The 24,146-nt window shown below is 39.6% G+C and overlaps 2 protein-coding genes across 3 annotated transcripts; one reads left to right on the top strand and one right to left on the bottom strand.

The window, feature by feature from the left end:
• Positions 1–4,742: 4,742 nt before the first annotated feature.
• Positions 4,743–21,093, bottom strand: RpL36A (ribosomal protein L36A). Its single transcript, XM_068348380.1, has 4 exons — positions 20,938–21,093; positions 11,158–11,244; positions 5,988–6,074; positions 4,743–4,913 (listed from the first exon to the last, which is right to left on the bottom strand). Exons 1-4 carry the CDS (start codon positions 21,076–21,078, stop codon positions 4,776–4,778), a joined length of 453 nt encoding a protein of 150 aa, XP_068204481.1. The 5' UTR covers positions 21,079–21,093; the 3' UTR covers positions 4,743–4,775.
• Positions 21,094–21,259: 166 nt separating this feature from the next.
• Positions 21,260–24,135, top strand: LOC137618233 (probable DNA-directed RNA polymerase subunit delta). Of its 2 annotated transcripts, none has more exons than XM_068348382.1 (3): positions 21,260–21,419; positions 22,650–22,785; positions 23,150–24,135. In XM_068348382.1, exons 1-3 carry the CDS (start codon positions 21,348–21,350, stop codon positions 23,203–23,205), a joined length of 264 nt encoding a protein of 87 aa, XP_068204483.1. In that variant the 5' UTR covers positions 21,260–21,347; the 3' UTR covers positions 23,206–24,135. The 2 variants fall into 2 exon arrangements, with proteins under 2 accessions (XP_068204483.1, XP_068204482.1); XM_068348381.1 differs by having other exon boundaries at positions 23,147–24,135.
• The last annotated feature ends 11 nt before the right edge of the window (positions 24,136–24,146 follow it).

The following is a 24,146-nucleotide window of genomic DNA, read 5'->3' as shown; positions in this document are numbered from 1 at the left end:
TCCGAACTGACCTCTTTGCAACGAGGGGATTTGAATGTGGATTGAATTATTTGTTTCCTTCGACAAGTTGGATTTTGAGGGCTTCAAATATTCTTCAGGACTTTCAATGACACCTGTGCTAGTAGCTCCACTTTGGCCAAACAGCTCTTGGCATCTACTACTCCCGTCTCCGAGACAAAGATACACCAGCTTCAGTCTACACAGCTATATCAGAAGTAGGGAGTTGATTATCTCTGCTTTTTCTTTTCCAACCCAGAACAGGCAGGTGGAGCAAGCCTCACTATGGCTTAGGCTGTCGGACATCAGACTAATTTTTCGACATCCTTATCTGGCTGTTTTAATCTATTGCCTTTTCTTTCAGATTGACAAAATTACTAAATTCCCTTGCAGACATTAGTGTTTGAGGAATTTTAATGGAAATAAGGATATGCAGTATTTTCCAATAACGATAATTGTGTGAGTCTCTGCTGCTGTTACCCAACAGACCTGTTCCCGTTTGTCGGCATATCTGTTGCTGCCCTATACCTTGTGTGTTTCTGGTATTACAACGGTGACAAAACTGAATCCAAGGAAGTTGGCATTCCTTAGGCATTGCTGGTGTTTCATTGAAGGAAGAGTTCTGCTGCCACAGAGTGTAAAGGTGCGCCCCTTCTCTTCACACTTAGCGGCCTTTCTTCTACTGTTCATTGTTTGAGATTCCAGAAGGCGCTAAGGACATTTCACCTTGTTGTACAGTTGGTCTCTTTCCCAGTGTGTAATCAGCCTGCATCTTCATACTCTTTGCTACTACATGTACTCAAGAACACAAAGTAGAAGAATACAGTACTAAACTTCGAATAAGTCTAGAAAGACTGACCAATAAGAGTTGCTTATGCAGGACTCGTATTGTTTCTCTCAGGGGTAAGAGTGCGGTACAAAGAGGGAACAGATCCCAGTATATTCTCGCATTGTTCGCATGGCGACATTGTTATATACCAAGAACATTGCCATCCCCAAGCATACAGCATGTAACAGTACACGGTACAGTTCCTCTCGCACCTGCTACCTGTGCTGTTTCTTAAAAGGAGGAGTATATGCACTGCCTGGAGAAATAAAGGGCTCTGCCCTTCTTTCGTCTTTCTGTGATGATCTAGCAGTCTCTTTTTAGAAAAAAAGCTGTGCATAGCAAGCAGGTATATCTGTACTTGCTGCAACTATTTTATTCTCCTTTACCTGTTGCCAAGTTCCAGTGATGCCAGCAGAGGAAGAAATCTTCAAAGCACAGGACAAATGATTGGCCAGTCTTTTGAGACATCAACCAATTGCTCGGCATTATTTCTTGGAAGGGAGAGGTGTGCGAAAATCTGGCCCTTCTAACAGCAAGGTGTTTAGGTACTAGGTATAGTACTGTAACTCATCCTTTCCTATTAATGATAGGTCTCCAGTGGAAAGTGCCTTCATCCCTCTCCAGCCTCTGGACATACCTAAGATTTTGTAGACACCATTGCAACATGCATGACCAGTAAGTGCCCCCGAAGGAATCTGCCCGAGGTGAAGGAGTTTTCGAATTGTTCCCATCACTCAACTGAAAGATGAGAACCGTGTTAGCAGACACTAATATTGCACTTTTGGCAAAGAATCATCGTAAAGTGCATACCACCAATCCACAGGGGTAGACTAGTATGTTTTTGTAGGAGAGGGGAAATAGTACATTATGGGTGAACGGACCAGTAGGCGCTAGGGCTCGTGCACTTATCCGTGCTCAGATTCTTTCAAGAACGAGTTTCTGGAGAATCAGTGTGTAAGCATCTGCATTTCCCTTTTAGCCCTTCCAGGCACTCAATTTCATAATGCAGTGGGTCTCCGGTCAGTCACTCGCTACTCGAGCAGACTTGGTATGACAAGTCACCAAGAGATCAGCATTTTATGTGCTTGTAGGATACCTCAATTGGATCGCTTGCACCTGTCTATCAGCAATTTTGGATCACAGAACTACCGACATCCGTATCATTCCATCTTTCTCAGTCCAATGATAATCTCCCTTAAAATTGACAAAATTCAGTTTAAGGTGACAATCTCCAGTAAAATCGACAATATTCCCTTAAATCACATTTATCTTTAAGAGGAATCTGGTATAATCACCAGTTAGATGAGCAATAAAAACTTCACTTGAGCATAGACGCATGTAGGTGCTTTCCCTTTGTTTTCGTCTTTCGGGATTTTCCAATTGTATTCTCTCCTCACTGTAAGCAGGTGTCCTTGTGCTGTTATCCACAATAATTGTTTTGATGAGTTTTGCTTTCAGGATGAGATTGGAAACTATATGATCAGTGACTGCAGTACAGTAAAAGTTTGTGAACCACATGATTCAAGCTTGCACTAGATTTCAGTCTGTTCATTCCCATCCTAGAGATCTAGTTTGCTTACACTTTTCAGTGCTCCCCGACATCTGATATGCTGAGACTGTTCTAGGACTTGTATCATCCAATGCCGAGACCAGTCAAGAACAAGAGCTCCAAGGGATTGGAACAAGTAACCTCTTGCATTTGTACAAGCAGAGAGAAGACCCATAAGGCTCAAAAGGTTGGCTGCAAGAATTCTCCTTGGCCAAAGATATGCTCGCAGAATTCTGCTACGAGTAATGTGTTACCACACCTTTGTTTGCTCGTCAAGGAGTAAGGTGGGAGCAAGAATATCATATATTCAGCCTGTGTCGAGGGCCAAGGAGCCGACTGTTCCTTACCAGTGGTTGATCATTGAATCTGATTGCATTGTTGCAATAGCTGTTGTTTCCATACTTGATGCCTCTGCTGCCAAGATGAATGATGCTACCAGCCGCTTTATCATTACACCTGGCATGGAGGTGGACACCATAGTATCTAGAGGAAGAGAAGGGAGAGCCAAGCCTTGTAAAGGCTATCTTGAATCAGGCTAGACAAAGCCCCCCCCCCCCCTTCCAAAAGCTTCTTTGGCCAGGATTAACAAAGGTACTCCAGACATGAGAACTGCAAGATGCTCTCAGCAAAACTATATAGCCAACTTCTTACTGCCATTTCAAGAAGATAAGGCCTCTCGCAGACCGTTGATCCTCAGATTAATTGGCCTCCCGGAGGCTTTGGTCCTGCAGGCTGGGGAAGTATAGTATCCCCTCGGATATGTCATTCATAGAAACTCCTGGACAGCCACTACAGGTTGTCCAAACAATCATAACACCAGCCCACACACATTCTTGGCTACCTTCCCCAAGGACTATAGTCCTGGATCTGGAGGTTGTGTTGTATTGGGGGACTGTCTAGTCCATTCTCTTTGTGGAGACTGCCAGTAAAGGAGACATGCAACTAAAGACCCTCTTGTTCTTGTCTCTTTGGGGCGTGTGTAATCTGGCAACTGTCAATATCACCTTTTTTTGGGGGGAAAGGAAGAACGAGCAATGGCACAAATTTGATGGCCAAGAGATAACGGTGTTCTACTAGGAAGATCCCCTATTGTTCTTGGTAGATTTTCTCCTCTATCACATCCATGTACAGCAATCTTCTTGCAATTACATTTTTGACATCAAACGTAATGGCTATCAGATGCTAGTCCACGTATCTGGCGTCAACCTTTAAAGGAACCACTGACCTAGTTGCTTTTTATCTGGAGCCAGAGATGCAATATTGGATGGAGGCCTGATGCGCCTTAATGACTAATCTTGCTGGCGAATGGCTACAAGAAATGCCTTTCGAAGAAGGTTGTGGTTCCAGTGAAGAACAACTGTGAAACGTGCCTAAAATATTCAACACTTTCAGAAAAGAATACCTGGCGCGTCTTGGTGACTCCCATTCAAGTAATTCCAGACGAGACCTTACAGATCAGGCAAAAGAAGTATGCCAAGCCCATTTAAATGAGATGTGCCTACAGCATTCAAAAGATGCATGTTCTGGTGTAGCTCGCATTGTGGCTGGAGGGCGAAGGTTGCAGCTTATCTAAGAGCAGTGCTTCAGAGAGCTGGGACTAATATTTGAGGGCGACTTAGGACTGGTGCTCCCCTCGGGAAACACTGCAGGCTTCCTAAGGAACCTTAGAAGCCAGGAAGCCCCGCATCAAATGTAACATATTACTAAACAGCACTGGAAAGATAGACTCCCAAAGGAGGAGGTCCTACCTTTTGCTAGGGAAACATTGGAACCCACTAAGGTTAAAGGGTCACCACTTTACTCAACTGCCCCTGGAGGGGGATGATTGAGAAGTCATTGGGCAGTGGTTTGGGGGCAGGGAGAAGGAAGTCAGGACATCAGGCATTCAACTTTGAGGATAATCCTCAAGGCTTAGATTCTCTATTGAACTTACCCATCTGGTAAGGTGACCAACCCCTACACACGCTGCAACGGTAGGCCTGGCAGCAGGGGTGTCCTCTACAGTCTGGGCACCACTCAACTGAAAAAGGATCAGTCTCCCTTGTGTTTATGAAGGTACAATAGGTCTTAAGCAGCATCCCTATGCACTTCTGCAGACATCCTTCCTGCTTGAGAGAACGCCTGTCCTCAATGACAGACAATATCAAAATGGTTTGTCACCGAGCCCACACCAGACATTGTTGACACCTCGTTATAAATGCCACATTCATGTTTCAATGAGTTTTCATTATCCTAGGTTAAAGGCAAAGGTTTATATTTGTGTAGGAAAAAAAACATTTCAAGGCAATTCCTGTGGATACACAAGAACCAATCATTACACCCCCCAAAAAAAATCCCATACTGTACCAGGGAAATTAAAACTAGAAATAATTCTTTTTTTTCTTTATTTGCAGTAACAATTTAGAACTGAATCATCTGACCCTTTCTTTTCTTGTCACCACCCAGTTCAAAATGTTTGCATCTCTTGAGAGGTACTTGGCTCTTAATTCTGCATTTGTTACACTCCATCTTCAGTACAATCTTCTTTGTAGTTTTAGCCTAGAATAAAGTAAAGTGGTTAGTTCGGGATATCTTCCCCCATATAAAAGATTTCTAGTAAATAATGGCAATTCAAAAAATTAAAATGATCACTGGCAACACATTTCTGATGACCAAACCTATAATAAATTATTGGCTAATCTTAATGACCATGAGCTTTGTAAACACAACCTGAATATAAAGATCTAATAAGAACTTTGATTAAAGGTAGTGTGATTAATATTCCTGATGCTGAGTTTGCCAATCAGACACTGATTCTGACTGGAAGCAAGGCACAGGATAACACTTTGGCATTATAATAAATGGCCTAATCTAACTGTTCTTGTAATTCTTAAAAAATTTATTGATCAAAGACTATTATTTGTAATTTGCTCAAACTGGATACCAACAAACACCAATCAATGTCGGACTGCTTTCTCTACAAGGTCTTGTGGGCTGGTCATTATAAAATAACCTTGAATTCTAAAAGTACTGCAAATGGGATGTATGATATTAATGCATGACAAAATTTGGATTGAAATTAGAAATTACTTGTGTGTATCAACGTGATTCTTATTCTTAAAACAATTCACAAAATTAATTTTTCAAGCAACGGACTCTGCCATTTATAAAAAAATATAAATGCTCAATAAAATAAATTTATATGTACTTCAGATCTAATAACTGTAGGTAAAGTATGGCACATTTACCAGTACTATAATATTTCCCTTCATAATCTACTGGACAGGATTAATTTACCAAACCTTTTGATAACTCAAAATAAAAACGGATGTGCAATAATTTTTTTTTTGGGGGGAAGAGGCAGAACTGAATGATTTAAATGAACTAATTTCTAATATGTTGATCTCATTTCAAGTTGTAAGTACTGTATATGTTTAGGAAAATGTACAATGATGTGATAGCAGCTCTAGTCTTAAGGTTAAAAGGAAAACCTAGCAGTCTACTTAGAGAAGAATCACAAAATAAATAACCAAATATAACATTTAATGAAAAATAATAAGTGCATTAGTTAATGTGTAACTGTAGAGAGAATAAAAGATACCTGCATTAGAAATATTTAATTTGGCAACTTACCTTCTTTCTGAAAATAGGCTTACTCTGACCACCATAACCTGCTTGTTTAGCATCGTAACGGCGACGACCTTGGGCATAGGTACGTTCCTGTAAGTATCAATAAGTGTCTGAAATTGAAGCTTGTATTGCAAACTGGCCCTATAAATATCCAAGAGATGAACTACATTTTAACTAGATATTTTACTTTTGTTTTAAATATTCATATTGCAACAAGCGCACCACCATACTCCATAACTTCCGCAACAACAATCTTTACTAATTATACGTAGATTGGTCGTAAAACATCAAATTGCTTATAACAATAAAAGTAGGCGTTCAAACCAACTATCCTATCTTCTATTTGGAAGGAGAAAAAAAAAAAAAAAAAAAAAAATAATTACAATGGTATACAACAATGGTATACAAGTGGTATTGAACTCAATCAATAATTGATGAACAAGTTAAATAATGAAAATATTAGCAAAATATATCTAGACTAAGATTGCAAAAAATGTTTGTAAAGACTTCTAACATAACTGGAAGCCAGCCATTAGATTTCAAGTGCATGGTGACGGATCAATAATCACCACAGGGATCGCTACGATCACGAGATAGACGTTTTTCTTCTTTTGAGGACGAACACCTGTTCGGTTTCCCCTTTGTGAGATTTTCTCCGGCAGGATTCCCATCAGAGAAATCCTTCGGGGACAACTCGGAATAAAGCCTTGGCTTTTTTCCTTTAGCAACACTATGTTAACCTTCCTTTGCGATAGAATTCGTTAAAGGGAAACAAAGTGCGGCTTGGAGGTTTGCCTCCAGGTTTAAGATATTCGCCTTCCAGGGGGTCTTTACACAACTTTTGCGCAAGTTTGTGCTCGCGCACAAAATCGTAAATTGCACCCTGTAAGTAGCGAGCTCACAACACTCGTGGTCTCAATGATGAGCGTCTTGTGGTCATGAAGTGAGACACTTGACATCGATTGCGACACTAACCTTAATTGAGAATGCTCAAGATCAAGAGTTTAGACAAGAACGCGATGCTCAAGTGTTTCAACAACCCTTGCGAACGTTCAATTGATCGGAAGCGAGACGCACGCGACCAAGAGCAGTCACGCGCGTCCATGATGTGACGCCAGTCTCTGCTCCGGGTCGATCTTACGCTCACGAGCGTGAGTTGCTCTATATCATGGCCGTGAGCACAAAGCTCGTGACCGTGAGAACAGCTGCTTACTATTACAAGTCTCTTCTACCCTTACCAAAGGGAAAGTGGCCACTGAATGATTAGCGCAGTAGTTAACCGATGAGAGAAGAAAAAGTGTTTGGTGATGTTGGTGTTGTCAGATGTATGAGGACAAGAGAATACAGTACGTAATGAATGAATGAATTATTTGAAGTTCTCTGGCATCCTGATATCAGGTCATGACGCCGATATCGTTTATTATAAATTTTGATTAAAATAATATTAAATTGAAACCAGAAAAGTAAATACGTTGAAATGGTTAAATAGCATTAAGAAGACCTGCTTCTGAAATAAATTTAAAAATGCCACGAGCATTGTACGAAACATGTCCAAGGATCTTGGCAAGGATGAACCTGCCATCCTCACCTGAGCCTCAAACATATCTATTTTCTGTGGTATAAGTGGGGCATTCTGTAAATAAATGCCTCACTGTTAAGGGTATCAAACAGTCGCCGCATTATGGTTGGTGTTGGCCAGCCAGCAGAAACGTGTGTCATACGAGTCTGACCATTGCAGAGACGACAAAGGGAAACTGAACCGTAACCAGAGAAGGCGGCTCCAATGTTCCGGTGAAAAAATCATTTACGTACATTTCATGAAACTCACTTGTTCATTAAGTCGAACGATGACTTTCTCCCGTAACTGGTGCTCCCCCTTAGGTAGGAATGGTTGGGAATGAATGTATTCCTCTCTCAGAACCCTCCCCAAGGAGCTTAGCTAAAGGATACTTTAGCTATCTTGCATCTTCCATTCTCCTTTAGGAAATGGTAGGCAGTCTCTACCCCTATTCCTCATGGTTGGAACATCGAATCTCATAGGAAGATGGGAGACGCCAGGATACAGCCAGGCTTTGTCGGTTAGAGGTCTCAGGTCTCACTTTAAGTCTCTCCTAATGAGACTACCATAATCTTCAAACCTTGTTATGAGAGGGAAGATTTCACGGTCAACCAGTTAGCCTTCTATATGGGATCGGGCCTCGTCCTGACGACCTACGCCAACTAACCAATTGTAAAGTCTCAAACACCTGCGAGACATTTTCTGCTTACCTCGATCTATAATTCGAGTACTCGAAAGAATGACACGGTCATATACGGATATCTGTAAACTGTGTCATTACCCTGTAGAAACTTCCGCAGGTCTAACAAGACCGCACCAGTCCCAATCGAGTGCGACCTCTGAAGAACTGGCCAGGTCCAAGTGCCTTCGGCACTAGGGATCATCCTTCCCTTAGTCCTCTACTAGATCTGCGCAATTAACGGTTTTAAAAAGTTAAGACTGCCTGACAAGAATCTCTCTCAAGATCTTCTCGTCCTTCTGGATTTGACCCTTCTCATAGAGGAATCAAAGAAAGAGGGTGGGGGACACATTCACGACCATATGTCCCTAAGACTATGATCAGAGCACAAATGTTGCCATCTCTCTATCCCTAAGTAGGCACCATATTCTTTCTGGAAAGAGCTGTGAGGAGGGGGGGGATGACAGTGGTTCAAAGTTTCCCATCTGCAGAACATTTCCTGCTCGTACGTGGTCTCCCCTTCAGGATATCCTGTCCACGGGTTTGGATTTTATGGAATCCAATCCCTTTGCAGGAGTATTCCTCCTACAGCCTCTGTTTTAGAGGTCTTCCTTTGGGAAACTGAATGAATATCAATGTCAAGCATAGACTTCTCTTGCAGGAGAAAGACTGCCGTCTCCTGTTCGATTCCCTTTTACGAGCAATCTCCTCTAATTGTTGCTCTCCATAGAGTTGGAGCTTATTACCCGTAGTGGGGTAATACAACCTTCTACAGGACAAGTGGCTTAGACCTAAACAGCAGATCTTCCCTGAGCCCGAAGACAGGTCTTAAACCAGCGTGACATTCGACCACAAGAGACGTACGCTGTGGGTCTCCCTCATGGTGAGAAACCAAGTAACATACAATTTTGTTCCGGGCTGAAAATCGCTTTGTAATCAAGGTATAGGACACTGGGTCAGACTCTCGGTCATTGTTTTTATATTGACGCCATACCTCAGGAAAACAATGAAGGAACTAGCTCCTTATGTTCAGCATGGGGACACAGATCCTATTCCAGTCACAGAATCTGTTCATGTTTTCAAGCAGCTCCTTTGCGACACAAATGTGGCACTGGAGGGGTGAAAACGTGTCTACTTCAGCCTACATATAAGACTAGACTAAATCCACAGAGGGCACAATATGTTTTTTCTATCGACCTTATGGTCCATATATCTTTCGAGCAGCTCATTTGTGACAAACTGTGTCATTAGTAGGGGGGACTTGTGTCTAATCTTCAACTCACCCTACCTACAAGACATGGCCCACAGAAAGACCCAATACGTTCTTTCTCTCTCTCTCTCTCTCCTGTGATGGCGACAATTCGTGGATTAATAATACCTCGGGCACCTAGTTGGACAAGTAGCACAAGGATGAAGGCATTACCTACCATGGATAAGACTGGGATGAATGAAAGTATTCCTGGCTCTTTTATTTTCATCATCTTTCCCTCCTTTGAGGAACAGTGCCATGGGTACTTTTGCAATGCTGGCTTCAACCTCTTCCAAGGTAGGCCTTGGGAAACGTCTTTCATGTGTAGGGCTCCTATTTTGACTAGGAGCATTTTCTTTCCTAGACGTTCTTATGATAACACTCCCAACTAGCTTAGTTGCTCGGGCCATCATACTCGCTGGTATTGATATGCGAGGTGCAAGGTCTCCCTTGATTACAGTTTAATACTGTACTAGGGAAACCTGGGTCAATGACAAAGCCATAGTCGAACTTAACACCCTCCTAAGAGCGAGTTATCCACATAAATAGCGGAAGGTTTGTTAGTATAGGAAATGACAAATTCTGAGGTAATTGGTATTTTTCCCTATACAACCCTGTAGCTATTTATATAAATTGACCAACTATCACCTGTGCCCCAGTAAGTCCTACCTACAAGCAAAGAGTGATGTGGTTTATTGAACCATGAGTAGATATTGGTAGTTGCCAACTCACACTTAAAATCTAATGACTGCCTTCCAGCTATGCTAGAAGTATATCCACATAAATAGCTAAAGGTTTGCTTAAATTACAGAAAAATACTATCTCAATGTTAAATTCAATTATTTTTTGCTTTATAAAATGCCTGGAGAAAATTTTAATTTGCACAAAGGCCTGAACTATATTTTCTAATACTGTACAGTACAAATAAGGAGTTGCAGTATCAGAGGATTATACAACCAGTTAGGATAAAAAAAAAATTAAAAATAAGAACACATTTGTAAATTAAGAAAATAAACGCAACTTGGCCCCCTAAGACTATGAATATTCCCTTTGGGTAGATATAAAATACCAACCCCTTCGATGGCAGGCCAAAAGGTAAGATAACATAACCATCCCCGTTTTACTATGAAACATCATACAAAATGCCTACGGTTATCTTAAAAATCACGTTGCCTATCAAATTTACAAAAACCCTATATGGAGTTTTTGAGGTAGGAGGTAATTAGTGTATGACATAGTGGTTGTATCCAAGGACAAAAAAAGAATGCTGTATGAACACATTACTAATTATTTATATTGACTAATAATAAGTTTTCTCTAAGTTCTGGAAAAGTTACAAATTGGTTATTTATGGAAGGTTTTTACAATAACTTTAATTTTTTTGGTCTAAAAATGAGAAACTTTTCCAGTCCTATGGTGCACCTCAACTATTAGGGCTTCTTATAAATCACTGGAGACAGATGTTTACTAAAGCAGGTAAGATGAAACTCATTGACATAAGGAAAGTAGCTATGTGGCAATTACTGTAGTTTCAATGTTATTAAACATTAACTTGGAAATTTAATGATTGGATATACAAGTGAAACTAAAGCTCAAAAAAAGTTGAATAGAAAGAAAAATCCAGCTAGGGGTCTGAAGGAATGCCATAGAAGCCTTAAGTAATGGCTACCTGATTTAAAAAACTTACCTTTGACTTCTTGTACTGAGAGACCTTGTGAGGCTGGTGCTTTTTGCACTTCCAGCAAAATGTCCTCCGCAACTTAGGAATGTTCACCTGTGAAAAGACAAGATATCAAATTAAAGGCTTTAACCTGGAGGAAAAAAAAAGAAAAAAAAAATTCAATAAAGCATACCTTGCAAGCCAGCAATGCACTGGAAGCTACCTAATCAAACATTTATGGAGAAAAAAAAAATTGTATCAGTAACTTACATGTGACATCAAATTATACCCAAAATCTAATCAAACAGTAGCATTAACTTGTGCTTGTAATACTCCCTTATATCCAAAGTACCATGACTAATATCTTTAGTTTATAAATTCTGAATTCTAATTTGAACTTTTCGTAACTAAATGTACGCGTCATCTAACTAGGAGTATGGAATCAGAGAAACTAAATGGCCATAAACTGTGGGTAGACACCACTCACCCTACAGGTGGAACAAACCTTACTTTAACCTTGTCCTAGGACTTGTGGGGAGAATGAGATAGCCAGTGTAATTTGAAATGTTTTGGGAGAACTTAGTGATTTGTTCCTAAATGTAATACTTAATGTCTTTAGTGATTTGTTCCTAAATGTAATACTTAATGTCTTTACTTGTTTCTATCACAGTATCAGTATTGTATCACAGTATAAGTATTGTTACTGAATTAGCTCATTTCATTAAATGTACAGTATATGTAAACTTGTCTAAGATACATACAACCAGATTCATCACCACACTCATACGTAAAGAATGTACTAACAACAAAACACTATTGTTCCTATCTAATATACTGTAGTGTATATTACAGTAATATGTGTAAAGCTTAATTAGCCAAGATAACACTCGGTGATTACTGTTTTCAGCAGGACTTGCACTGTTCAATTAAACTCACCATACACGTAGCCCATATCTACAGTATATTACTATTATTAGGTACAGTATTTCACGTGTTGGCATGTGGTTGTTTGAGTGAATTGTGTCGTGGAAGTTCTCTTGGAGAGACTGCCATGGGGTGCAGAAGGTCCGGAAACCGTGGAAGTTCTCTTGGAGAGACTGCCATGGGGTGCAGAAGGTCCGGAAACCATTCCACATGATGCCATAGCATAGCTATGAGAGTCATTGATAGGTTGACAAGTGTTCTGGCTTTGTCGAGAACCCTCCTCATCAAACAGAACAGGGGAAAGGAGTTTACGTCAATGTTGTCCCACCATTGTTGCAATGCATCATGCCAGAGAGCCTTGGGGTCTGGGACTGGGGAGCAGTACAACGGCAGCCTGAAGTTCAGGGCCGTTGCGAAGAGATCCACAGTCGGTAAACCCCACAAAGTCAGGACTTTGTTGGCTACTAGATGATCCAAAGACCACTCGGTACTCACTATCCGAGATGCTACGCTCAAGTTGTCGGTGTGCACATCCCTCTCGCCTGGAATGAAGCATGCCAATAGTGGCATCGATTGAATCTCGGCCCATCTCAGTATCTCAACTGTGGCCAGCCCGGACCTGGTGGAACTGTTGAAGGGCCAGAAAGACAGCCTTCATCTCCGAAGAGTTTTAGTAACAAATCTGGGGGAGGACGAGAAGATCCACTCCCTTTCGTAGGTTCTTGTCTGACACCCACCATATGAGGTCAGTCTGTTCCACTGATCCCATGGGGATCAAGATGTCCGGGGAGTAGAAGGCCTGACTCCACCGAGACTTGAGTCACCACTGGAGAGGTCGAATCCTGAGGCAACATGTCTGGGCTGGAAGTTCTTCCCGTCTTGAGATTTTGCAAACTTCCTCTGCCTCATTATCTTGTCGTCTGATGGGAAGGCTTTGTGGAGATTGGTGTCTACTATCACGCCTAGGTATACCAGTCTCTGCGTAGGAAGCAGGGCGGACTTCTCGAGGTTTACCATGATCCCCAGATCTTGGCAAAGCCTCAGAAGTTTGTCTTAGTGTTGAAGAACGGCTAGGATTAGCCTGTCCAGATAGCAGAGGAGACGGATGCCAATCCTGTGTGCCCAAGATGATACTTGAGGGAACACTGGTGAAGACTTGAGGCGCTGTGGAAAGACCGAACCATGTTGTCTAGGCTTGTTCTTGAGTACTTCCTGGAAGATGGATGGATTGGGATCTGGAAGCACGCTGGAAAGTGTTGAAGTGCTAGAGAGCGTCAACGTGATGCTGGTGAGGAGACAGGAATTTTAAAGGCAGGTCAGCGTGAAGGTTGAACTGGAACCAGGATGTGTTCTTTGGAAGGGCGAACACCCACTGAAGGGGATCACGAACGTTCCACAGAAGACTCAGAGGATCTAACTCTGAAGTCAATGAAGTCTGCGCACTAGCACCATCTCTCAACTTAAAGGGTCTACTACTACATGACGGTCTCCCGGAAGAGATCGAATGAGCAGGAGCTTTGGAGGAAGGTCGGGAAGCGGAAGAGGGCTTACATTTTTCCCCTTTAGAAGAAACCTTCGAAGGATAAATATCCAGCTTTGACTACTTACATCGTCGCCCAAACCTTTCCCACTGGGAGGCAGAACACTTAATTCACAAACAACACCTGTTACCACTATCACACCATTGACCTCTGCAGGCGGGACAAAAGGCGTGGCGATTACGAGTCCTGAGCAAGTACGCATGATCGCATTAGTCTACACACTAATAAAAGAAAAGGCATGAATGGCAGTCCAAATAGGTGAAGGATGACTATACACCATCCAACCCAAAAGCAAAGCGAGCTAAATCACCAGTACCTAAACCCCCCCCCCCCCAAAAAAAAAAAACCTAGCAGAATGGGTAGTTAACCCTCAGTAACATTTTAATGGCTCATCCTTTCAGCTTGACTAAATAGATAAAGTAGGTTAGTATTCTAGTTAAGGAACAAAGTTTTCTAACAAAAAAAAATTAAATTTGCAACATGAATGAAACTCCGGTTGACTTCTACAGTACTGTACAGTGAACCCTCGCTACTTCGCGGTTCGACCATCGCGGATTCACCACTTCGCGGATTTTTTCCATAACCCATATATAAACAGTAATATATATATATGTATGCATGTATTTATGTATGTGTAGGTATGTATATGTGTATACATATAAATATATAATATATATATATATATATATACACACATTATATATATATATATATATATACATATACATACATATATATATATATATATATATATATATATATATATATATATATATATATATATATATACATATATATATATATATATATATATATATATATCTAAAGTAGGAGGATGTGATGTAGTTCTAAGGGAAAAGTATGGGAAATATGTCTGGGTAATAAGCAAAGCTCTACCTCCAGTTTGTTTCTTCATTATGATCAGAGATAAATGTAAACAAAACATTGGTTGCCATTTTTTATCGTGCTTTTTAGCGTGTTTAGGAAATGCATGATATAAAATCACCTTTAATATTTGTGCCTGTTTTAGTTTAGGGTACTGTAGTACATGCATTAAGTGTTCTGTACATTAAAGGGTAGTTTGTTAACAAAACTACGTACAAGGGAAGGTTTTAAAAGTCTGAATATACATGTTGAATAAATAGGTAAATATGGTGTCACTACTTCGCGGATTTTCACCTATCGCGGCCGCGACTGGAACCTATCTACCGCGATAAACGAGGGTTCACTGTATACTGTATGCAGCTCAACTCCAACAGTAAATAAAATGGCATGGAATTTCAAATAAAATTATTGAAATTAGTATTGCTAATTGCAGAATGATAGATCAAATAAAAAAAAATTTCAGGAAATATGAAATATCTTTCAGCAGCATGCCTCCATCAGCTGAATTGGAAAGCATGAACGTAAACAATGGAAAATATAGTTCACTATGCTTTGATTTACAAAATACAACACCAAAATGCAAGTATTACAAGCATTATTATTGGATACAGTTAGGTGAAACATCAATTTAATCAAAATCCAGCTTATGAAGTATAAACTCGCACAAAGCTGAATCGCTTGCCTCAACCATCCCACAAGATCTGCACTCATTGCCATGCAGATCTGTACTGCACGTTTTAATCACACGTGTCCCCTTTGCTTTAAGTTTATATATGATGGCACCCATTTTCAAGGTCTGGTTCAAATAGTGACCTCTTAAGTCAGGTCAAGGGTATCAAAACTTATCAAGTTACAGGAATATGGTTTACTGGTAGGTGCTGTGTGCAATCATAAAAAAAAAAAAGGCAACCATAAAGGTACAACTAAAAATAAAGTTCGCCATTGCACATTGGGCACGACCTAGCACGCGTTAAAAAAAAATTGACCTGGAACCGGCACCATAAGATTTCTTTGGTACTGCCACGTCAAACGGTGCCACCCCTCACGATCGACCCAGTTTCCAGATCCAAATTGCTCGAACACCCACCCACATACTACCAAAATAATTTTGATTATAATGAAATAGGGATCTAAGATAATTAAAATATTAATTAACTGGCCCCAAAACAGACTAAGTGATTACCTAAACAACACCAATATACTTGGCCATGCTGCTAACGAGCATAGTGGAACATGTAGTTTGCCAGAACGTAAGAGCAGTAATATTAATATTAACTTGAAAGCAAATGTCGACTGAGCAACCAGAGGGATCAGCTGATCCTCGCCATTTTTTACCACGCTTGTGTTATCGGCCAGCTAAGCTAAGTTATCTCCTGAATGGTTTACTTCATGTTCAAACAAAGTAGCAAGGTTAATTTGGCAGACCAACATACGCGTAAATACACTAAAGGCTTTTGCTGCATGGTTGCAATGGATATCTCTGAAAACGGGAAAAAAGTTGGTTTACAACGCGCACGGAAGGCATGATCGGTTGATATACAAAAGGATCCTTCCATTATCATATAAAATGGACTACTGGATGATATCTATTTGAGGTATTGGGTACTTTGTCGTTCAGCGGCCAAGCATAGCTCTATTATCATTTTACAGTATTTGTATTATTGCCCGAAGAGCTCTGCTCTACACATGGGCTTGAACCGAGTCGTTTTTGTAAATATCTTGTATGTAAATACAGTATGGTTTTGTCCAATAAACATTATTATTTCCATTATATTTACAAAAACATGTTGAACACTTTATGAACGGACCCCATGTCTATTAATGAATAAATTTTTTAAAGCAAAACCATTCCATTAGCCTACATTTCTTTCACTTTACTACCCCTACAATTTAGTGTAGATAACATTCGGATCACTTGGTCACGGGCGCCCGGCTAACCGTGTATAGGGATAACTTCAAAATAAAGGGAATCCCAATTTATATAGATAATTGCCAGACATCTTTTACCCAATAAATAAATACCTGGGTTACACCAACACGAAACAGTGCAACAGCAACATTTGGTCTTGGATATGATTGGTCCTTATCCCCCTTTCCCCAATTAGGAACAAAGTTATAACAGGAAATCACCTCGATGGGAAGGGCACTACAAGTTCAAACAAATTTTCATTAAATGTCAGTTTGCTTCATTTGCCACATCAAAAGATGAAACCGTCTCAGAGGAGTCTTGTAAACAAAAGTTTCCCACGTTGCAGCTTTGAAAAATAAGGAAGAGTACCAAAATGTTTTAAAAAAAATCCAGATAGCCTCAAAAGTTTATGATTAGGTAGAGCTCTTATCCCATATCTCTTTCTTGCTCCTGGGATTTTTAAAATATTATGATCAATTCAGCAACAGTTTAGGCCTTAGCAACATGAAAAAAACACAGCTAAATTATATATATATATATATATATATATATATATATATATATATATATATATATATATATATATATATATATATACATATAAATCAAAGAACGATATAGATAAAATAACTTATTTAAACTTGCCCACACAACTGAAATACAAAGCCCTTCCAATCCATGGACCGCCTGCCATATGACCAGCAAAGTGTTGAATCAAGAGCGGTCGATTTCAATCAAACTAATTCGTTAATACAACGGAGCGTTTGTATAATAATGCAATACCTGCCATGCACTTGTATAATGACAGACAGGACCTCCACGCAATTACGTAACGACGGACAGGACCTGACGTCCGAAGACCACCACCTAACCTAATCTACAAGCAGTGCCTTAAGACCCTGCCACCCACTTAGATGGCTATATTCTTACCGACAGGGTTGAAAATAAGTGATGCGGCATGGCCGTCATCATTCAACCACCCTATAAGCCTATTAAAATAATGCATATTGGCCCAACAGGCTTACACGTCAGGACAAGGATGCCATAAACAAATTCAAATTTGAAAGCAAAGCGAGCAAAAAACCGTATGAACGGCATAAATATGGTAGACCAACGTATATATATATATATATAAACAGGATTTTTTCTAGCATTATACTTATACTAAAGTTATTTTATAATTGGAGTAAAGCAACATGTACCACTATCTTGGTTAAAACTTAACCTATACAAAGTACAACAGGCCTAAACATCGATAAGCAATCAAGTAAATGTAGTTCAGAGGACCAAAGGACCAGGGCTGGGGAGTCGGAGCAGAGGCCAACTTATGGACTAGAGGAGTCTGAAAAATTACACGGACTCGTCAAAAATGAAATTTTTGCGCTGGAGAAATATTCTCTCTAGTATCCTAAGTCACATTTTTTCAAAGTCGCTCAAAAAAACGTTTCATATTACCCGCCGTTTTCTTTAACACCCTCTCGAATAAAAGCAATCACTGGGAAACACGTATAGCTCCTGCCATCTCTCGTCCATAAGCCAACCCAAAACAATAATAATAATAGTTTATTGGACAAAAACATATTTACATACAAAATATTTACAAAAAAAAGACACTGTCATGTGATCAGCTGTTCCCTCCATGCACGTATCTTTGGAAAAAGTTTATTTCATGATTAACTCTAAATTTAATCACCATTAGCTATTTAAAAGGTAGTTGTTACTGATTCATAGTTTTAAGCATCCCGTATATGAATAATCTTAGAATTAAATCATTATTCATATGTAAACATCTCGAAATGACGGGTGTTTTGATTACAGTTTCGTGTAACCTAGGAAAAGCTGAATCCAAGAAATTACGTGAAATATTTTAAATAAAACAATCTTACTAGGCTAGAAATGATGAAATGCTATTTTGACTAATAGGCAACATAAAATAAGATGATATAAAAATATTTAATTATTCTTATTTCTTTTAAATTGGAGTCGGAGTCGGTTCTAAAATAATTATAGGAGTCTGAGTTGGATGTTCAGAGTCCCGACTCCCCAGCCCTGCAAAGGACGCAACCACTTCGTGATGTGGTGACTAGACACGGCTACGAAGGAATCCGTAGAAAACTAGACAATTCATTTCCCTATGAAGATAGGCTACTTGGTACACTGACCTACAATGCTCTAAATAATACAAATACCGTCATGTCCTCATTTCATAATTCTAGGTTATAACCAAAAAGTAGTCCTATCTATCAAATGTGGAAAAAAAGAGAGAAGAAAATAAAAGAATTAGAATAAAGAAGAAACCCAAGGAGGTGCCGATGGAAAGGCAAATCCCTCCGCCCAACAACAAGAACAAGAACAAGTCCTTAACTATTGGAGGTGCGTGACACCATTTCGACATATTGTTAGCATGCCTCACAATTCTACCCATCTACAGATACTTTCCCCTTTCTAAGGTTATGGCAACAAAAAAAAAAAAATAATATTGACAATGGATGACGAGGGATTCAGTCAACTTTAGCTGTTATTGCTAGGGTGCCATAGACCACACTAATTTAACACTTCACCTGTTGAATACCCTACTGCCACTACCTTAGTCGTTACCACGGCAACCGGTGTGACGGTCTGAACGATCCCCCGGTCTCAGAATTCTCCTTGACATTGTATAATAGTTCTTTTCTGCCATTAGCTCGCATGAAAATAAAACATCAAGCTCGTATGTACTGGCAAGAGGTAATGTTGAGCTGCGCACGCTAACATTACAGGAAAATAGAACATCAACCTCGTATGCACTGGCAAACGGTAATGTTCACGCATGCGCAGATTATCAAGGAGAATTCTGAGACCGAGGGATCGTTCAGACCGTCACACCAGAGGGAGCAGAAACACTCATACAAGACCAGAGCATATACCACTTGCTAAATTGGAAGCCAAGGACTCCAGTGAGAGGTTGCATGTATGACAACGGCTGACCAAAAAACACAGCAGTGTAAAGGGCTGGAGTTGGCCCAGTTAGTTAAGAAGAGCTTGTAGGTTAGGTTAGGGTGTGGAAGTTTACGCTAGTTGGTGTCCATGTTTAATGAATACTGAAGGAACTGATCGCTGATATACATAGGCTCCTGAGGTGATTATCAAGGTAAGTGAAGGATTACAAAATTACTAGCCAGTGGCCAGTTTCTCCAACACACGATAATTGGACACTAACCTAACCTTCCCCCCCCCCCTTCCTACAAACCATTTCCTAGCCTACCTACTTAACAGGAGGGGGGAGGGATACTAGGCCCTGCAACCCAAATTACACTCAAATAAATTCTTAATCTCCCACATCATACTTACACCCCAAAAATATATCTAAACCCCTGGACTAAAGCCTAAAATACACGTTCAAAAAAAGCGTCAAAATTTTGACATGTAACTTTGATACAAATTTTGATGCATAATTGCCCACACACGTCTAGGCGTTTCCCCGATCAAAATTCAGTATCGTCAACATCTTCGACATGGATGCATCAGTGGCCATAGCACTTGTGTTGGCATTGGACCGATAAACCACCTGGTATACGTCGGAAATGGTCAAAAGACTAAAAATTTTAGCAGGAGCCCCCACACAAAAAATTTGACTCGTCAAAAAATATCAGATTAGATCAACCAAAAATTTTGCTCCAAATCTTTTTTTGACATCAAAACGTCCTACTCAAATTTTGCATCAAATTTTTAACAATTATTTTGAACGTGTATGGGCCCCTTAAGACAATTAGCACAGGTGTACTTGGGAAAAAAAGGGGGGGGGCAGGACTTCAACAGGTGAAATTAGAGATGAACCCTAAGCATTTTCTAGCGCCGAATTTTTCTTTTCCCTAGACCTTTACAAGACATTATCTAATGAGGTTATTAACCTCCAGTAAGTGATGTGACTAGATTTACTAACCTGACATCGACTATGGGGTAGTTAATGCAATACGAGCATTGCCAAATATGTCAAACGAAATGGAATCAAATAGGAAACGGGTGGTATAGGTACAAATTATATAGGGATATAGAATGATCAAAGATTGAATAACGTGGGCCAATCCTCGATACGTGAAAAGTGAATGGACACTTGGGGTAATAAAATCATGGAATAGTTTCAACATATGTATAATATAACTAGGTTTGGAGTATTTAAGTTCGACCGCATGACTTTAAATGTACCATCCAGGCAAGGAAGACGAACCTAATTTCGCAGGTATTACTTTATTTCTCACCAGAAGACATGGAAATTTTGTGAAAAAAACAACCAAAGACGTTGGAATGAGAATATAATAGTGGAGAAAATGTTTTATATAGGGGAAATTAAAATTTTGTCATATTTAGCATGCTGTTCCTCCGGTAGAGAACACGTTGCCCAAATGTAAACAAACCAGCAACATGCAATTCTCAACCTTAACGACATCAGATACTCATGTACTTAAAACATTAAAAACTATGACAGTTCAACATTTTATAAAAATTTTATATATTAATTATAATATTGGATGCATAATCTAGAGATCAACAACACATAACTTGACATACCATTTTTGTATAAGTGGATACAGGACGATAATAATGTGAGCTCGGTTCTGTTGGAAGACTTTTCCCGAGCTGTTCTACTGAAAAGACGGAAGAGGGTGATACTCGTCCCCAAAATGTCTGGAGCTGCAAGACACGTGACATCACTTATATTTCCTTTATTAAAGTATCTTATAATAATTTTATACTTTGAATGTGTTTAGAATATTTTATAATGATTTTTGAAGTCATGTTTTATTTCAAATTATTTCCGTATCATTAAAATAACTAGAGTAAGGGTTACGGATGACGTCACAGAGGCAAGGTGGCGGTTAGCCAATCAGAAGGGAGGTGGCGGCATGAAGCGCGACCATCAGTTGGTTTGAAATCGGTCTCGTGTGGACGTCTCGACTCGACAAAGAAACATTGCAAATATGTCTACCACGGAGAAATCTGTCGCTAATGCCGACGACCAAGTTACTAAAGGAACGAAGAGATCAGCTGAGGTACGTGACACCACGGGATTGTGCTCAAAATGAGGTTTTTATTGTTATCGTGATGAAAATCACGACGATATGGGAATGTTAGTGTTATACGGGTGTTGCAGAATCTAAGTCCAATAGTGAAGCAAAGTCCTTCTAAAGATCCCGTCATTTTTTTCTATCTGTGAACACTGGTGATGAGTGTCACTTGTGAAAGAAGTGTTTCTCGTAGTTTTTAACATTTCTAACAGATTTATTCTGCCTCCCGGCATGCGTGGCAGAATGAGGTTAAAGGAGCGTAAAATTTCATATCTCTAGTATATTGTCTCCTTAATGTACATGACTTTCGTTAGAAGTTATGTTATGGGGGGACTTTTTACTGTCATGTTTTTAGTGAGCTAATTTATATCAAAATTCTGGGGAACAACTCTTGTAGCGAGGCTAGGAATTCGAAAAGTTGGCGGGAAACGGGGAAGAGACCGGTGCGAGGCTAGATGAGATACGGCCAGCACTTGGTGTTTTGTGTATGTCGTGTGTGTAAATTTAATAAAGTATGAAAGTATTGATGCAGTGTCCTGGTCTAATTTTAAGATTATGTACAAATTGTTGCAGTTATACACGGAAGTTGTCAACTTTTATGTGGAGTAGAAAATTTGTGGACTTGGAAATTTCTCGACGCTGCTTGCGTCAGTGACAGTCTTGAGTAATGACTTGTATGCATTTATATATGAGTGCGATTGTATGTTTGTGTAATAGTGGTGTTATTAAGTTAGGGAATGGCAGTGTGCGCAATTTGGCTGTTATTTTTTATCGATAATAGGTAAAAATAAGTTTGAGGAAAACTTTATGTCCGTATAATTGGATTAAGTTTTGAGAAAACCATATTTTTCTTTTTAAAAACTAAATGTTTGTATACAGTAATTGGTAGAGTTAGCTATGGGGAAACCACATTTTCATTTTTGATAATATAAATTCTTACCTTGACTAATGGCGTATACAGTAATTACTCTTATTTGCCATTTCTGGACCTATCGAAAGTTCTTTAAAGTACGATCAGGAATGAAATTTAGTTTACTGCAAATTTATTCGGTTCCTTTTTTCAACCTGTGGTTATAAGGTTTGTTATTGGAAGATTTTTTTTATTTAGGCAAAATCTAAGTTAATTTAGTTTTCTCAACATATTAAGTTTAACCTTAGGAATAGAGAAGTAGCTTTTTTTAACAATGTTTATATTTGATTTTATCTCTATTTCAGGAGGCAGCAGAAAATGCAAAGAAGCTGAAGGGTGAGGAGAATGGTGAGGAAGAAGTAGAGGAGGAGGAGGATTTCGATGGGGAGGAAGAGGAAGACCTCGGAGAGAACGAAGAGGAGTTAGACGAAGAAGCTGAAGGTATTGAAAAGTTTTTTTTTTTTAGATTTTAAGTAAAATCATGTTTACAGTTTCATGTATTTCCGTCCTTACATATGGTAGTAACCAGACTTGTTTTTTTAAATTAAAATTTTTATTTGTGACACTATTTTCTATGACATTTCTATTATATTTGTTCTATGTAATGCATCTGTATTGCCATAGTTTTCTTATAATTCGATTTACAAAATTTTATTGACTTCATATTTGTTACTTGGTTGTGTGGTAAAACTTTCAAATCTTAAAGTAATTTCCTGACCAGAAAAAAAAATTCTTGTACTTAGAGTGTGAATGTTGGTTGTCTGTGATTAGCGTTATGATTAAATTAATCCCTTCCCGACAGAAGAGGAGGAAGGCGAGGGTGAAGAGGGAGAAGACGAGGAGGAAGAGGAAGATGCGTAAAACGACACAGCTGCTGACGAATACCGGCGAAGAAGCATCTCCACCACCACCACCAAGCCGGGGACCACACCAACCATCATCACCACTATTGCTTTTATCAATTAAGTCTTAGGACGCGAGGCCAGGGGGAGCTGTGGCCGACGGGCAATTGCTAGTTTTTATTATTGTATTATATATCACGTACCTGTACAGTCAGTGCGAATGGGCGAGTGATTGGAAAGAGCCCCTTGTCCACGGCCTCCCCCCGGTCCCCTCCCCCTTCGTGGAGCTCATCCAGCGTCCTCTTACACAGCAGCAGCAGCGACGCCTGCACCAACCAAGCCGCCCACCAAACCGCCGCCTTTGTATGCTTTTCTTACACGGGAGGTGGGGTCGTGGGTTCCCCGGCCGCGACCAAGAAGGCAGCAGTATAAAGCAGGAGGTTTTTTTTATATATAATTTGTTTAGACGTTTAACAGACGCCGTCGTTAATATACAAGACCACCAAAGTGTGTAGTGTAATTTTTCCATTCATACCAAAAGCAGACAGGGCTCCCTATTTTATTTTTCTACAACATTTTCTCCTTTTTCCGGACGTGTTTTTTGAGCAGTACAAGAATTTCATGCTTCAGTTTTTTTTTCATAGAAGTGTTAAGTGTCAGTTTGTGTGAAAGGAAGAAGAAATAAAGGTTTAAGTTGTCTTTATGCGTGCTGTCTCATTTTTTTTCTCTCATCCGCTAATCATCAGCACTTTCGATCGCCGACTTAGCAGTCGTTGGTGGTTAGTGCAACCAGACTTAGCAAACTACCCTCGTTCGTGACTGTCACACAAGTTTATAATAAAACTTGAAAAAAGGTTAAATGGACAAGAGTTTCTTTATAACCACCACGTAACTATTACAAAGTACCTGGAATTAGTTATGGTTTATTTAAAATAAATAACAAATATAATGCTTTTATCT

The sequence above is a fragment of the Palaemon carinicauda genome, chromosome 24 (genome assembly GCF_036898095.1).
Source record: "Palaemon carinicauda isolate YSFRI2023 chromosome 24, ASM3689809v2, whole genome shotgun sequence".
NCBI classification, from domain to species: Eukaryota; Metazoa; Arthropoda; class Malacostraca; order Decapoda; family Palaemonidae; genus Palaemon; species Palaemon carinicauda.
Note: the sequence above shows the minus strand (reverse complement) of the source record. Positions and strands in the feature narration are given on the sequence as shown.

Excerpts from the sequence above, each read along its gene's own strand:
- RpL36A (XM_068348380.1), bottom strand. The coding sequence starts at position 21,078 with ATGTCACGTGTCTTGCAGCTCCAGACATTTTGGGGACGAGTATCACCC. Across the intron at positions 11,245-20,937 it reads TATCCACTTATACAAAAATG|GTGAACATTCCTAAGTTGCG; the intron begins GTATGTCAAGTT and ends GTCTTTTCACAG. Across the intron at positions 4,914-5,987 it reads AGCCTATTTTCAGAAAGAAG|GCTAAAACTACAAAGAAGAT; the intron begins GTAAGTTGCCAA and ends ACTTTATTCTAG.
- LOC137618233 (XM_068348381.1), top strand. The coding sequence starts at position 21,348 with ATGTCTACCACGGAGAAATCTGTCGCTAATGCCGACGACCAAGTTACT. Across the intron at positions 21,420-22,649 it reads GAACGAAGAGATCAGCTGAG|GAGGCAGCAGAAAATGCAAA; the intron begins GTACGTGACACC and ends TCTCTATTTCAG. Across the intron at positions 22,786-23,146 it reads GTTAGACGAAGAAGCTGAAG|AAGAGGAGGAAGGCGAGGGT; the intron begins GTATTGAAAAGT and ends CCTTCCCGACAG.